At 41.3% G+C, this 15,829-nt stretch overlaps 1 protein-coding gene across 1 annotated transcript in view; it reads left to right on the top strand.

The window, feature by feature from the left end:
* LOC124279823 (dynein axonemal heavy chain 5-like) overlaps positions 1–15,829 on the top strand; it is a 55,627-nt gene that overhangs the window by 14,971 nt on the left and 24,827 nt on the right. Inside the window, 23 exon segments of the mRNA XM_046715700.1 lie at positions 379–608; positions 1,331–1,482; positions 1,927–2,134; positions 2,672–2,892; positions 3,083–3,342; positions 5,963–6,169; positions 6,548–6,628; positions 6,786–7,190; positions 7,698–7,816; positions 8,260–8,559; positions 8,936–9,176; positions 9,647–9,773; positions 9,996–10,068; positions 10,407–10,560; positions 10,695–10,961; positions 11,241–11,507; positions 12,073–12,297; positions 13,043–13,215; positions 13,470–13,648; positions 13,997–14,184; positions 14,483–14,677; positions 14,981–15,115; positions 15,461–15,568. Coding sequence (XP_046571656.1) covers positions 379–608; positions 1,331–1,482; positions 1,927–2,134; positions 2,672–2,892; positions 3,083–3,342; positions 5,963–6,169; positions 6,548–6,628; positions 6,786–7,190; positions 7,698–7,816; positions 8,260–8,559; positions 8,936–9,176; positions 9,647–9,773; positions 9,996–10,068; positions 10,407–10,560; positions 10,695–10,961; positions 11,241–11,507; positions 12,073–12,297; positions 13,043–13,215; positions 13,470–13,648; positions 13,997–14,184; positions 14,483–14,677; positions 14,981–15,115; positions 15,461–15,568 — 4,515 coding nt within the window.

Genomic DNA, 15,829 nt, shown 5'->3' with positions numbered 1-15,829 from the left:
GCACTTTTCACTGTTCAAAATTCCTGGTATTTTTGTGAAGTTTGCATGGCTAAATCACTTTAACATAATATTACTTTGCAAGTTGTTATGTGGAGCAAGTGAGAAGTATTCTTCTAACAAATGATTGGACACATGAATAATGAACACTTTTGACACATGTCTTCCTGTTGGCAGACCAGTTCAAAGGGAACACCTTACCATCTCTATCATTTGCCCTGTGGCTCACCTGAAAAATATGACTTTCAATTGTTACAAACTTAAGATTAGATATTTAGATACCTTGTTTTCCTTTTTATCCCCGACAAGCTGCAGTGTGAAGTATTGCTGTCAATATTTCACCTGTTTGTGGACATTGATGATGAACCTGTGTTGTTGCAGCTGTTGTACCACCGTGGATGGTTCCGTGCCGTGGAATCAGCAAAGAGTGGACTGCATGCTTCACTCCTTGTGAAGCACCCAGAGTCCAGCGAGCTGTTTGTCAACTTTGACCCCCAGATTATGGAGCTGATTCAGGAGGCTAAGTGTCTGCAGGCTATGGGGCTAGAGGTTCCCCGAGAGGCTAGGGAGCTCATCGTGAAGGAGGAGACAATTAAGAGCAACCACACCACGTAAGTGACTCCTGGAAAACACCAGTCTGTAAACCTAAATCCTGGTTATTATGGCTGCTATTGATGTCCTTTGTATATTATTAATGAGATGTTGATGGAAAGGGTGGCCTTGGGCCTTATCTGCCATATTTGCTGTTTTAGCGTGAAATCCATCGTCAACTTGGCAATGTCTACTAACAACAATTCTCATTGGATAGTTTGCCCGACTTCAACCAATCACATTTCGCCTTATTTCAGTCGAAACTGCTTTTGTTCTGGCTGTGTTGAAAATATTTAAATAGGTATTCAAATATCGAATCAAAATAGTGATAATAGTTATCAAAAATTGAAACTAAGGTGTCTGATTCGATTTTTGATGAATAGAGCCGAATTGTTGCAGCCCTAGTAGTATCCCTTTGTTGTGTAATGAGCCAATGATTGTGGTTCTACATTTGCCTTGATGTTCGTTGATTTATCACCAACCATGCTCACAGGCTGCACCACACTTCTTAGTATCTTCTATCACCTTCATATCATTTGGGTCTTCCCCAACATTCCTTTGTATCTTCTATCACCTTCATATCATATTGTTCAAAGACACTTGTATCTCATTCCTTTACACTTATATCATTCCACATATAAATATCATGATGGCATCAGACATTCATGTCTTGTTTGTTATAGTTTGATTGTTCTGTATTTTTCAAAAGTATTAAGTTGTGTCACGTTTCTTTGACATGCAGTCTGCAGGAAATCCTGTCTGAGTACAAGGGCATTGTGGGAAGTATTGCCCACGCTCTGTTGCCTTTGATGAAACCATTCCAGGACCGTGTTGAGGAGGCCCTTAGTCCTGGAGTGACAAGTCTTACCTGGACTTCTCTCAATGTTGATGCATGTGAGTCTCTCTCAGTGTCTCTCATTTGTACTCTCACTTTGTCTCTTGTTACCTGCTCTCCTTGTAGAGATTCTAGGGTAGCATACATTGTGCACAGGCTTGAAAAAGCCTTGAATTTGGCAACCATGATAATAACTCTGTTAATAACCAAATATATTATTAATATTTTCTTTTATAATAAGTGATGATGTCATGAAGTATCAGATTACTAATGAACTATTCTGACAATACATAAACAGTCTCTGATTGAAAGACATTGGCATGTGACATATTACCTTGAATCATTTAATCATTTCAGTGAAGCATTTAAACAAAATTCAAACTGTTGTGTGATGCACTTATAAAGCTTTGATGAATAGTGTGAAAATTATCAGTTGCTTTTAGTTTTCCTTGAATATTTGGTTCAGTAATTGTCTGTATATAAATGGTATCTTCATTTTCCAGACACTTCTAAAATCTATGAGGTCATGTCCTCTCTTGAGAAGCTGGTGAAGACTGTCAACGATGTCCTTGACTGCCGTATTGAGGCTGTGCTGCAGGAGATGTCCATTACAGCGCTTTGTGATTTGCCAGAGTACGAGGCCATTCCTGCTGAAAAGTTCCTGGAAATCACTGAGGATATTGTCAAGCAGGCATCAGAATCTCTGGCAACGTAAGCCATTTTGAGTAACTTTCTTCCTGAGATCAAGTTGGGCAAAGGGTGCATGTTAACTTAACAACTGTTTTACAACAGGGTTTTACGCGACTCACAAATGTGTGTCCAGTACACACAAATATGGAGAATGGACGCAAAAAACCCCAAATACTGTGCCCGAACAGATGCACAAACATACCTGCCGTGCATCAGTAGTGCATCTGTGTCTGTTATTTCACCCATCAGTCATGACCACTGGTTCATTCCAGGCTGTGAAGAAATGATCTCAACATACAGTACACCACACCACTACAGTACTTTACAGGCTCCTCATATTACCAGCAGGGACCAGTAACATTTATTGATGGGGGTCTTCTAGACCCCCACTTTTGTAAGTCATGGTTAAACCTAGCAACGACGACTAAGTGCTGTAGAGGCCATAAATGGTTCAGTCATATAAAGTTTAGCCATGCCATGAAAGCTAGATTTAAATCAAGTTTTGTCAGCCCAAAAGTTTTTCGTGTAGTTAATGTATGTGCACTTCCTGTTTTCCAGTCAGAGCCAGTTGGTTGAGAAGTCCGTGAATGAGCTGGTGAGTACTCTGAAGGGAAAGCTGTATCCTGAGGAGCAGACCAACCTGTCACCTGATGATGGCTACGCTTGCATTCAGCCTGACACCAAGAACAAGAAGCAGCGCTGCCAGGAGTGTCAGCCATGTGGCTACTACAGCCTCCTAAACTACTTCACACAGCGCAACACCGAGGCCCTCGTAAAGTGTGAGTACTATTGCCTCAACGCTTGAAAGGATGGACTATATAAGTTCTTACACATCAGTTCATACACATGTATGTTTTAGCAATTCTCATGGTTCCCAAATCAAGTTAACAATGAAAACACTGTCCGAAGTGGCATTAAACCATTCAGCCTTATTTCCGTAGTGTATTGACTTGTGATGGCTTCCTCCAGGTACCCGCCTGTCGTTGGACACCATCAAGCGTCGGCTGCAGGCCTCCAACAAGTACACCATGGGGGATGAGCTGAAGGAGGACCCCAAGCCTCCCCTGTTTAAGGCTGACGTCACCCTGGCCATCCCCAACGTTGTGATGAAGCCCAGTTTGGAGGATCTCCAACACACTCTCAACAAGGCCGTGCAGATAATCCTGAAGGCTTCGGCCAACATCCCACAGTGGGAGCACCAGACTCTGCAGCAGAAGCAGCAGCAGAAGGTAGGGATCATGCAGGTCGTTGTACCCAGCCCTTATATAGCCAGATAACCAGATGGGGGTTCAGGGCACTGTTAGGGATAAGGTCTTTAGACTGCATGTGTGTGAACATTTATTCAGGTGTAATCCTACACTAATACTGTTTATGCTATCTACCGCTGCCTTTTCGAGGGAGACCAGGTGGTCAAATTTAATTTCCCTGATGATGTGAAACTGTTTATTGTTGGTAAGCTGGGGAACCAATGGTATCATCATTCCCTGATGGTGTGGATTGTTGATCAGTCTATCAACCATTGGTTTCCTTGGCATCAACTTCTAATCAACATATTGTGTATTTAGTTCAGCAGGAATATTGTAGGCTGGTGTCAAATATCGTTATCATATTTATGTTCTGGTGAACTGAATACACACTTGATCCCACTGTTAGATCAGAGAAGACCATCACAAGTTGTTTGCTAGTTGATTTCCTACCTCTGCTTCTGAAAGAATAATTCATTCATAATGTTCCAAAGAATATGAATGTGATTTGGTTAAAAGGAAATGGTCATAAGAATTATTTGAAATGGCCTGAACAATTGCTTGTATTCTAGATCCATGTGGGATCAAGTGTACTGTTGTAACCAATTTGTTGGTGGTTTACAAACTTTTCTAGTTGAACTTAAGCTTGGATAACTGATGGTTTAGCATGTTAAAGGATGACGTCCTCTCTTCCATAAAGTCATCTGAGAGCTACATGGATCATAAATCTGTTTCATTGCCATAAAATCACAAAAGAACTGTGGACACAAAGGTGAACTTGTAATGAAATGAAGCCAAATGGTTTTGAAAGCTGCTAATTGATTGGCACATGAACCCAAGGATCCTCCATTTAGATGGGGTGGTCAGTGTTTGCTCAAGGTTCATCTGACATAATATCCATGGATGTCCGCAGATGTTGGCCTATAGGGGTATCATGTCAGAGTAGAAGGTCTGTGTTTGTGTCACAATAGTTGTAGCCCTCAGATCACCTTGTGGAATAGTGCCGAGACTGAGAGGCTGCAGTATCAGAGCAGGGGTGGCCATTGTACAGCCGACTAACATAGTGTGTGTTACTAACAGTAGGTGGTAGCTTACTGCTGATGTATAAACAAATACAGCTTCCATTCAAATACTGATGCAAAATTTATCCCATGGATCCACTCCTACCAGGTCAGTTGCTTAAGGAACCCTCCAGATGAAAACCTTTCTAAATATTTTAATCACTTGGTAAACTGACCCCACAGCTCTGAAAGCTAAGGTTAGGTCACTTCTGTATGAGATTTCAGTTGAGATGTGCAAGCTGTATTTGTCTGTTATATATAACCTGTGCGAGTTACAATGGTAATGGTGTTGTGTATTTTCCTGATTTCAGGCTGACAGAAAGGTCTGTTTGACTGTGTGAAAGCCACATTGTGCTGTGCTGCTGCACTTAATGCTATGCATGGTTTTGTTAGTGGCTTAGTACACTCTTGATGCAGGCAGTATAGTTTGTAGAACCAACCAAGTCTGACTTCGTATGCAATTCTAAAAATAAGATGCTATGGTATATGTGTACTACTAACATAGGAACATCCTACGAATGTCTTCTATAGTTACATGTGCGCCCAGTGGTCAGCACTAAGCATCAATGTGGAAGGTCTATCTTAAACTTTTGTGTTGAAAGTTAAAGTGGTACTTAGATTCAAACAGCAGAGGATGCACATACTTTTGAGTTGTTACAAAGGACTAATAGGTAGAACTGCCGAAGTCTGTAGTCATGGTAGCAAAGCATTGCACCTTCTTGAGAACCTGATGGTTGTACTGTCAGAAAAGCTTCAGCTGTCACTTTTGCATCAACATTATGTGCACCAGTAATAGTTTGGGTTTGTTTCTTAATGAGAACTGGCAACTATTAAAACTTCTGTTCTGTGATAAATACTGTTCTAGTTCAACTATCATGTTAGATGCTATATAATTTGTGGAGCATCTAACATGACGACAATCTGTTTTGTTGGTGTTGCTGACTACGCACATTTTGGGAATTGTCAGTTTGCACCTGCTTTGCTGTACTATGGATGGCTGTAATTGTACCAAATATTGGGAATTGCAAATGGGTACAACCAGTTTTCATTATACTTGACAATTCAGTAAAACATTTATTTATTAGTATATTTCCTTGGATAATTTTCTTTTTCAATTTCAGAAAGTATTTTGAGAATTAACTTGGACAATGTTTTTGAGTATGCTCAACCTTTTCATTATAACTATGTTGTTATGTTATGATATTTGGCATGTTTTTGTAACTATTGATTTTTTTACATGCCTGAGCTATGAATTAAATATTTATGTTAGGTTTGTGCAAAGTTAATTTCCTTAACAAAACTCTTGAAACAAAAAAATCAACAAAGATGTGTTCAGATAAAATATCATACTATGAAGATATCAGTTGGCTTTTTTCATTACGTTAGCAAATATCTGATTGATACATGTCTGTAAAACAGATTAATTAATCCGACTTAGCTAGCGTTTCCTCACCTGCTTGTGATACAGTAACATCAGTGACTTGTCAGCAGGAGCAGGAGCCAAGAATTCCACTTGGGTTCACCTAAGACGTTTAATGTTGTAGGAGATGGAGCTGCTAGCCGCAGAACAAGCGGATGAGGGAGCCAAGATGATTCCCACTGCTCAGGTGAAGCCACTGCACAAGGTGATCAGCGAACACAAGGATGTGATGAAGATTGTTATCCAGTTAAACTCCATCATCTCCACATTCAAGGCAGACGTCAATGAGTCACTGGAGGTGTATACTCAGTACTCTGAACTTTGGGCTCAGGTATGGCATCCTGTTTACAGAACTTGTGGGGGGGATGTCATGTCATGCGTAAAACTAAACTCACTCACTCGCTGTTTTAAAGAACACTTAGATCTTACTTTCTACCTGAGGATCATTGCCATAAAGAGCCTTAAATTTGATGTCTCACGCTATTCAAACATGGGATTAAATAAGAGACCCACAAGGTAGTACTACTTTCTGGTTTCATGAAAACTACTGACTTATCATATTTCATTATTTTATCAAAGAAATTAAGATGATTGTGAAAGATTGTCATATTTCACCCAAGTTGATAGTGGCTTTGATTGTGGTGAATGACACTGCATCAGCAAGGTATCCAGGGAGAAGTGTTTGATATGTATCCTGCTTGTGTTTTAGGAGCCCGAGGAGAAGGTGAAGGAATTCATGGCCAGCAAACCCATCATGTCCGAGATTGAAGCGCAGATCAAGTATTATCAGGTATTAGTCAAAGAAATCTGTTGGGTCTTGGGTCGTATCACTTGAAATGGGGTTCAATTTTGCATGTTAGTGAAGTTCAGGTTAATTTGCATAGCTGCTTAATTACTTATTAACATACTGTTCAGTACTGACCATGCTCTCTGCATACTTTCAACAGAGGCTTGAGCTGGAGATTGAAGAGATGCAGACAAGTTTCCGTGTGGGTTCCGTGCTGTTCCTGACCGACGTTCTCAAACTAGCCCTGGTCACGGAAACCCGCAATTGGAAACATGCTTATGCCAAGGCCCTCAACGAGAAATGTGGTCGGGAGATGGATGAGACTCTTGACTTCATTGACAATCTCATGAAGAGACTCAGTCGACCAATCAAAGATTTGGATGATGTGAGAGGCGCTATGGCTGCTCTGAATGAAATACGAGAAAATGAGATCCGTATTGACATGACCCTGGGTCCGATTGAAGAGACATATGCCTTACTGAATCGTGTGAACATCTTTTTCAATGATGGAAATGCTGAGAGGGTTGATTCAATGGCCTACAATTGGAAGAAACTCAACACTCAGGTTTGAACATTTTATTAATTTTGTATTGTCTAGTTCACACATTAATGAATGATGGAGTATTCTAGAGAATAGTTGACCTTTGTTGTTGAGTGTTGTTTTGTGTTGATGAGTGTTGATGGAAGGCTTGTCATGACCAAATGATGTGTACACTTAGCTGCACAAAGAGGTGTCCTTTGGACTAGTAGACACAAGTTTCAAAGACTTTTGAAATAAAGTATACCCCTGTGGTGAGTTTGGAATAAATATTGCCAAGGGCATCATGCTTGTCAGAAAAGGCATTAGGAATCACCTAGTCACAATAGGTCCTGAGTGTTAGACTGATGCTCACACTATCAGCCACTAGCTGACCTCTTCACTTGGTTATTTTGTATTACTCAATTGTATCCTGATGACTACAAGGTAACATAACCTATCCAAGGAATTAGGGCACTGAGGTATTGATTTCAGTGCAGAACGACTAAGGTGTGATGCAGTGGTTTATAAAGAGGCAATTGTTTGTACCTGCAGGTAGAAGTTGTTCAGGAGCACCTGGTGGTGATTCAGCCGGAGTTCAAGGCAGACCTCACTGCTGGCGTGGAGCAGTACATCGCTGATGCCAACTCATTTGTCAATGACTATGACGTAACGTGAGTACATACAACACAAAACAAGTTCTTGTTATCTTGATTGTACCTGAAATTGACTGCTTCATTTGATTTTTGTTTGAATGACAGACTACTGTCAGTTAGTCCAGTGTTTCACAAGCTTTAGGCTCGTAGATCGTGAAAGTGAACTGTTTCGAAGTTTCACTATTGTAATGAGTGTCTCCATAAACGCAGAGCACCACTGTTTATGTAATCAAAAGATACAAAACACGAGGTTGCAGATATGGTGAAAAATATGTCAGATTTCAGATAACTGTAGTACATCTGATTAACCTGGCTGATTTGACATCCAAATCAAATAGGAGGCTAATGTCTGTAAGAAGAGACTTCTTCTCAATCACTTTCAGTTCAGTTTTGTGCTGTCAAGTTGTACAGATAACATTACTGCATATGTGAATCTCCAAATTGATTCTGTTGGATCACAGGGGCCCTATGGAACAGGGCATACAGCCAAGTGAGGCCTCTGACCGTCTCAACATCTATCAAGCCAAGTTTGATGAGTTGTGGAGGAAGTATGTCACCTACAATGGTGGTGAGGAGCTGTTTGGGCTCCAGGTGACGGAGTACCCAGAACTGTTCCGCATCAAGAAAGAGCTGAACCTTCTACAGAAGTTGTATCAGCTGTACAACGCTGTCCTGGACAATGTCAGCGGATACTACGACATCGCCTGGTCCGAAATTGACATTGAGAAGATCAACGGAGAGCTCTTGGAGTTCCAAAATAGGTATGGGTTAAATTACACAGTACTTCAGTGATGGAACTCATATGAGCTAAGTGGGGTAACCTTGAGGTTAATGTCTTCTTAATCTGAAGGCCCAACTCTTTTTGTGTGTACAATGTTTGGAACCCATTTATGGCTATATTTCAGGAATAGTGATGAAAGCTGCCCCAGACTGTGTTCATTCATAGCTTTAAATGTTCAACAGTTAAAGATTAAAGGATCTCTGGTATAAAATCTGATAGAAAACCTCCAGGACCAGTAAGAATCCACTTGTCTAAGAGATTACTGTTCTGCTGGGAAAGTTCTTGAAAGGTTGATTTGTCGTTAAGTTGTGTTGGTGTTGGTATGCCAAGATTCCTTGATCCGCTGTTTCGTCCAGGTGCCGTAAGTTGCCAAAGGCCTTGAAGGAATGGCAGGCCTATGAGGATTTGCGGAAGACTATTGATGACTTCAATGAGACTTGTCCACTCCTTGAGATGATGTCCAATAAAGCCATGATGACCCGTCACTGGGAACGTATTGCACAGATCACTGGACACACATTTGATGTCGAATCTGAGAACTTCCTGCTGCGAGACTTGATGAAGGCTCCACTGTTGCATTACAAGGAGGACATTGAGGTGAGACACACTACATAGACAGAGCTTGTCAACACTAAAGTTAGATACAATGTAACTAGACAACACTAGAAAAATATCTCTAGCATTTGATGCAATAGAACTACACAAGACAAAAGAATAGGCGGTTATAGTGTAATAACTAATAGAATTAAACATAAAATATGAGCAGTAGTTTTTCTGATCAGACCATTCAAACAACTTCCATTAAAATAAAGATAAGACAATATTGAGCTTCACAGTGTCCCTAATCAAGCTGATTGGTTGGCAAAAAAAACTGCAAAATATTAAAGAGTGACTGTTGTTGTGACTCCTGAATGTTATGTGTTGTGACTCTCCTGACTGCTGCTTGCTGTGACTCTCCTGACTGCTGTTTTGAGTGTTGTGACTCTCCTGACTGCTGTTTGTTGTGACTCTCCTGACTGCTGTTTTGACTGTTGTGACTCTCCTGACTGTTGTTTGTTGTGCTGCAGGACATCTGTATCTCAGCTGTGAAGGAGAAGGACATCGAGGCTAAGCTGAAGCAGGTGGTCAATGACTGGAGTGCACAGAATTTTCAGTTCTCCAACTTCAAGACCAGGGGAGAACTTCTTCTCAAGGGTAGGCAAACACTTTACCTTATGGTGAAGCATACAATTTGATGGATAATAATTTCTTGTTTATTGTATAAAGCAACATTGTATGTTTCATTATTGACTCACCAGCTTCTAGAATGCCGACCAAACAATTTACCTTATGGGCAACTCAGGAAGAAATATTGATGAATTAAGGAATTCCAGTTTGACTGATTGGCAAGTCTATATTGCATCACTTCGTGTTCAGGTGATACGACATCAGAGACTGTGGCGCTAATGGAGGACAGCTTGATGGTGCTCGGCTCCTTGCTCAGCAACAGGTAAGAGCAGAAAGGAGACTTTATTGCCAGGCTGAATTCCTTTTTTACATAAAACATCACTATTTATAGTTATTTTGAAGAACATTGTTCATTTCCCATGTTTGTTATTATGAGATGCAAATGTTTTGGATCAACATTCAGACACATAAAAGAACAGTTCTTTTGCAGATTTGCTAAATTTTATATTGTATTGGTTAATCTGTAAAAATGTTTTAAATCACAAAATCGTCCGAAAATACTTTTGTAGAAAGTTCTTTTTCAGTTTTAATTTCAGTATCTCAGGCCAACTGTTTTACTCAATTGATTTACTACAACTGATCAATGTACTCTCTCTTTAGGTACAATGCTCCATTCAAGCCTCGTATACAGGAGTGGGTGCAGAAGTTGACCGGAACCACTGAGATCATTGAGAACTGGCTGGTTGTGCAGAACCTCTGGATCTATCTGGAGGCTGTGTTTGTAGGGGGTGACATTGCTAAACAGTTGCCACAGGTAGGGGCCCACATAGAATGTGTTCTTGATCTGATCATTCACAAACTGATAGCTAAAATGTAATAAACTAGGCTATAAAGATATCTAATGACATTATGATTGACTTCTAACTGATGTAAATCTACTGATGCCAGGAAGCCAAGCGGTTCAGCAACATCGACAAGTCCTGGCAGAAGATCATGCAGCGTGCCCATGAGAACCCAAACGTGGTGGTGTGCTGTGTCGGTGACGACACCCTGAGTCAGCTGCTACCACATCTACTGGAACAACTGGAGATCTGCCAGAAGTCTCTTACTGGCTACCTGGAGAAGAAACGTCTGGTGTTCCCCAGATTCTTCTTTGTGTCTGACCCTGCTCTTCTTGAGATCCTAGGACAGGCCAGTGACTCACACACTATCCAGGTAAGTCGGTGTTCTTTCATTCTGGTTGATGTTGCAGATAATGTTTCTAGCTTTATAGCACCATAACTCTCAGACTGCAGAATGAGGGAAGAATGCAGAGTGGGGGAAGAATGCAGTGAGGATAAGACGGGGATATAATGATGATGTGATACAATATAGTGCAGGAAGTTTAAATGGCACATCATGGTACAACTAGTACTAAAATTATATGCAGACAATTCTTCACAGACATTTTTATACCTGGCGGCATTTTGACTTGAGTGAACTGGTTTTTTTCAGAATCATCTCCTGAGTGTGTTTGACAACACCCGCCTTGTGACATTTGATGAAAAAGTGTATGATAAGATCCTTGCAATCAACTCCCAGGAGGGTGAGCAGGTCATGCTGGATGAGCCAGTCAATGCTCAGGGTAATGTTGAGGTGTGGCTCGGTGACCTCCTTAACAATGGCCGCCGATCGCTGCACGGCATCATCAGAACAGCCTCCGTAGCCATCCAGGACCCGGCGTTCAACTTGCTGGAGTTTGAGAACACCTTCCCATCTCAGGTGGGTGTCAGTTATACGTAACTGTTAAACAAATAGGCATGCCTGTTTGGCATGGACAAAGAAATTTGTTTTCATTAAGACTACTCAGAGTTCAGTTGTAAACCTTGTTGACCGGTTGAGTTTGTAGCTAGTCCTGGTTGAAGAAGACAGAAATGTTTACAATCTTTCCACTTAGCCGGGCGGTGGGGTAACCAAGTGGTTAAAGCGTTGGCTCGTCACGCTGAAGACCCGGGTTCGAATCCCCACATGGGTACAATGTGTGAAGCCCATTTCTGGTGTCCCCCGCCGTGATGTTGCTGGAATATTGCTAAAAGCGGCGTAAAACCAAACTCAGTCAGCCAGTCCACTTAGCCAGTATTATACATTTTCCATTTGTAGCCAAATTGAGGCCTTAGGAACTGGGTCAGAATTAATGCTACTAGTCCAGGAAGACTGCATCACTGGATTATTATTACCCTTTAGTCTTCAGCAAAATTTCACAGTCTTGGGGCCAAAATGAAAGTTAACCAATGTGAATCAATGTATGTAGATGAATCTGTACTAACCATGGTGTTGCCCTGTACAGGTTGGTCTGCTGGGCATCCAGATGATCTGGACCCGGGACTCAGAAGATGCCCTGAACAATGCACGGACAGACAAGAAGGTGATGACCACTACCAACCAAAAGTTTCTGGATCTTCTGAACATGTTGATTGAGCAGACCACACGAGAGATGACAAAGATGGAGAGAACGAAATATGAAACTCTCATCACCATCCACGTACATCAGAAGGACATCTTTGACGATCTGGTAAAACCTAATTACAATGTCTTGTATTCCTGTTACAACATCGATTTGATGTTATTTTCATATCTGGAAAAACCCTTAAAATGTGAAATCTTGGGTACTCTGATTTTAATTAAATATACTTCAGTTATATTATGAAAGCGTGGCAACATGAATGTATGTATCTCCATCCAGAAATAGTTTTAAAAGAATGTTGTTTATATAAATGTACAAATGGAACCATGCGAACAATATCATACAGTAAGCATGGCCTTTGAAAGTGTGGTCTATGACTCCTTGACTTGTGTTTATTGCCATGAAATAACCTTTAGAAGGCATCCATTGTATTGCATCAAGTTTTATATGAACCATGTTAGAAACCTGCTTGGCTGAAAGGAAGACATATTATTGGAAGACTTTTGGAACTTCATTTGGAACCCATGTCATTTAGTCCTGATCTCAGCTCTTTTTGTCTGATCTAATTTACTGCCTCTCCGTCAGGATTGGCTTGGTTTGAGTTCTGATAATTATCCACCACACCATCCCATTGGTGGCACTGCCTGACCTCGCACCATACTGCTGTGTCTTACATCTGGTACATCAAGAATAGGCCCTGGTTATGATTTTCTTTGCATCAGCCACATGTCCGTGAGTTTGACCTGTGTGGTGAGGCGCATCATTGAGGTTATCCTCACACATTGACCTCACAAACTGTGATCTGATTTATGTCATAACTTCAACCTTGATTGGCATTATTTTCATTTTGCAGGTGCGTCTCCATGTCAAGTCAATAAACGACTTTGAGTGGTTGAAGCAGTCTCGCTTCTACTTCAAGGAAGATCTGGATCAGTGTGTCATCTCGATCACTGATGTGGACTTCACCTACCAGAACGAGTTCCTGGGGTGCACGGAGAGATTGGTCATCACCCCACTCACTGACAGGTGCGGAGATTTACATGAACATTTACAAACAGGAGCTTGTTCCTGTATCGACCAGTACTTACAATGTACCGTCACCTGTACCAAAAGGGTTCAGTTGAAATCTACAAGTCTCCAAGCTGATGTTTATCTTCCTGAGTGTCCACAAGCCAATATCAAAGTGTAGTGTTCACCGAGAAGATGGTTGGTGCCTCACAGAATATCTGCTTTTAGATATGCTGGTAATCTGTTGGTAATCTGTAGTCTCCATGTTTCAGGTGTTACATTACCCTGTCCCAGGCACTGGGAATGTCCCTCGGGGGTGCCCCAGCAGGCCCCGCCGGTACTGGCAAGACTGAGACCACGAAGGACATGGGAAGATGTCTTGGCAAGTATGTTGTTGTCTTCAACTGCTCCGATCAGATGGACTACAGAGGTCTTGGCAGAATCTACAAAGGTGAGGGCAATGTTTATTCCTGAAATCTTTCAAACATGTGTATCATGGGGGAGAATAGGTCCATGAAAATTCACAGTGTAGTCTTTGACACTCTAGGTAGATCAGCCACAGGTGTCTGGTCCAGACTCAGCTATTTCCAGGCTGCTTTGATTTTGCTGGAATAATGCAGAATGACATCAAACATCTGTAACTACCAAAGTGAAACCGTCATTAAGATAACATCATCTCTGTTAGCTGCCAGTGATCAGCGGAACTCATGTAGATTGTCCATAAGTAACATAAAGATGTGAGCACTAGTTGGTATATTTACTTCAGATTGTAGCACTCCTACTTTGTTCTTTTTAATAGGTCTTGCTCAAGCTGGTGCATGGGGTTGTTTTGACGAGTTCAACCGTATCGAGCTGCCAGTGTTGTCTGTGGCTGCCCAGCAGATCGCCATTGTGCTGCAGTGTAAGAAGGAGAGGAAATCAGTGTTCATCTTCACTGACGGGGACTCTGTGGACATGGACCCTGAGTTTGGTATCTTCTTGACCATGGTAAGTCGCCCATAAGTTCTGTGGCAAAATTTTATCTGTTCTCATCAGAGAAGTGTTTGGTGAATCTTAACTACAAATATGCAAGCTCTATCATTAATTTCTTTTTACTGTGAACTTGTTTTGTCCTGAAAGCCTTTGTTGCCGACTTGTCAGTGGTGCTGCAATGCTCTGTGCAGAGTTACATTCCTGAGGTGTGTCAAATATCATTTGCCCTGACTATTTATGAAGGTGTGTTAGCACCTGACCTGATCTTGTGGGTGTAACATTTTGGGGTTAATCTGTCACTCTTGTTTTGTAGAACCCTGGCTATGCTGGGCGTCAAGAGTTGCCTGAGAACCTGAAGATCAACTTCCGTACTGTGGCCATGATGGTTCCGGACAGAGCTATCATCATCCGTGTCAAGCTTGCCAGTTGTGGTTTCCAACAGAACATTGTTCTTGCCAAAAAGTTCTTCACCCTGTACAAGCTCTGTGAAGAGCAGCTCAGCAAACAGGTCAGTGTCTCTTGGTGTTGTACTAACTATCACTCTGTATGTGATGAATGTCATACAGGAGGTCAAGATTGTTGTAGTCAAGTTTAAAGGTTAATGCTGTGGCTTATCACTTGGGGAACCTGGGTTTCATTTAATACATTGGCATAATGATGTGTGAACTCCATTCTCACTGTCCTCTATCTTGCTATTGAGGGAATATTCCTAAAAAATTGCATCAAATTTTATTGACTCACTGATTAATTCTGGTATTGCTGTATTTTATATATAGATTTTCATCAGACTTTCACTTCTTTGCTTCGCTAGGTCCACTATGACTTTGGTTTGAGGAACATCCTGTCTGTTTTGCGTACACTTGGAGCCTTCAAGAGAGCTAACCCTGAAGATGGAGAGCCCACCATTGTGATGAGAGTACTGAGAGACATGAACCTCTCTAAACTGGTCAGTGCTTTGGTTTTATTAGAGATTATTTGCCTAAACCAAGTAATAAATTCTTCAGATGAGGAAATACTGTAGCAATATTTGATATATGATTCAAGGAGTGAAATGTGTCACTTCCTAATCTACTCATGTCAAAGTTTTCTCACTAGTGAAATTTGTACAAAGGAAAGTAAAGAGTCCCCAAGTATTACTTTCCAACTTGTGAACTTTCGGGTCAGCAGATCCTTAAAACAAGCAGCTGGATAAACTAAAAATGAAAAATATGAAATGTAATTGCTGAAATTGTTTTGCATACTTGGATAATATTATGAAGCAGGTAAAGAGTGTTGTGTCTACTGTTACAAGGTGGATGAGGATGAACCGCTGTTCATGTCACTGATTGAGGACTTGTTCCCTGGGATGACCCTGGACAAGGCAGGTTACCCAGAGATGGAGGCAGCCATTGAGAAACAGGTAGGAGAGCATGGCACTCAGTCATCTAGTCAGCTTTGTCTGTCCAGTGTATCATGTCCTCTTTATCTATGTTGAACACCCTTCATCAGTTTGCTTCATTTCGGGAAGTAACAACACAATCTCCATCATACTGACTTGTCATTTCTCTCTCATGATGCTGAGATAAGCAACTTATGAGCCTACATTTACATCCTGTCTCCACATCAGTATAGTTTAGCTGTTCCCCTCTGTGAGGAATACGTTACAGGGCTACTGATTTAT

This window comes from Haliotis rubra, unplaced genomic scaffold (genome assembly GCF_003918875.1).
Source record: "Haliotis rubra isolate DU_JTF1 unplaced genomic scaffold, ASM391887v1 Scf257, whole genome shotgun sequence".
Classification (NCBI taxonomy): domain Eukaryota; kingdom Metazoa; phylum Mollusca; class Gastropoda; order Lepetellida; family Haliotidae; genus Haliotis; species Haliotis rubra.
The sequence above is the reverse complement of the archived record's forward strand: the minus strand, read 5'-3'. Positions and strand labels throughout refer to the sequence as shown.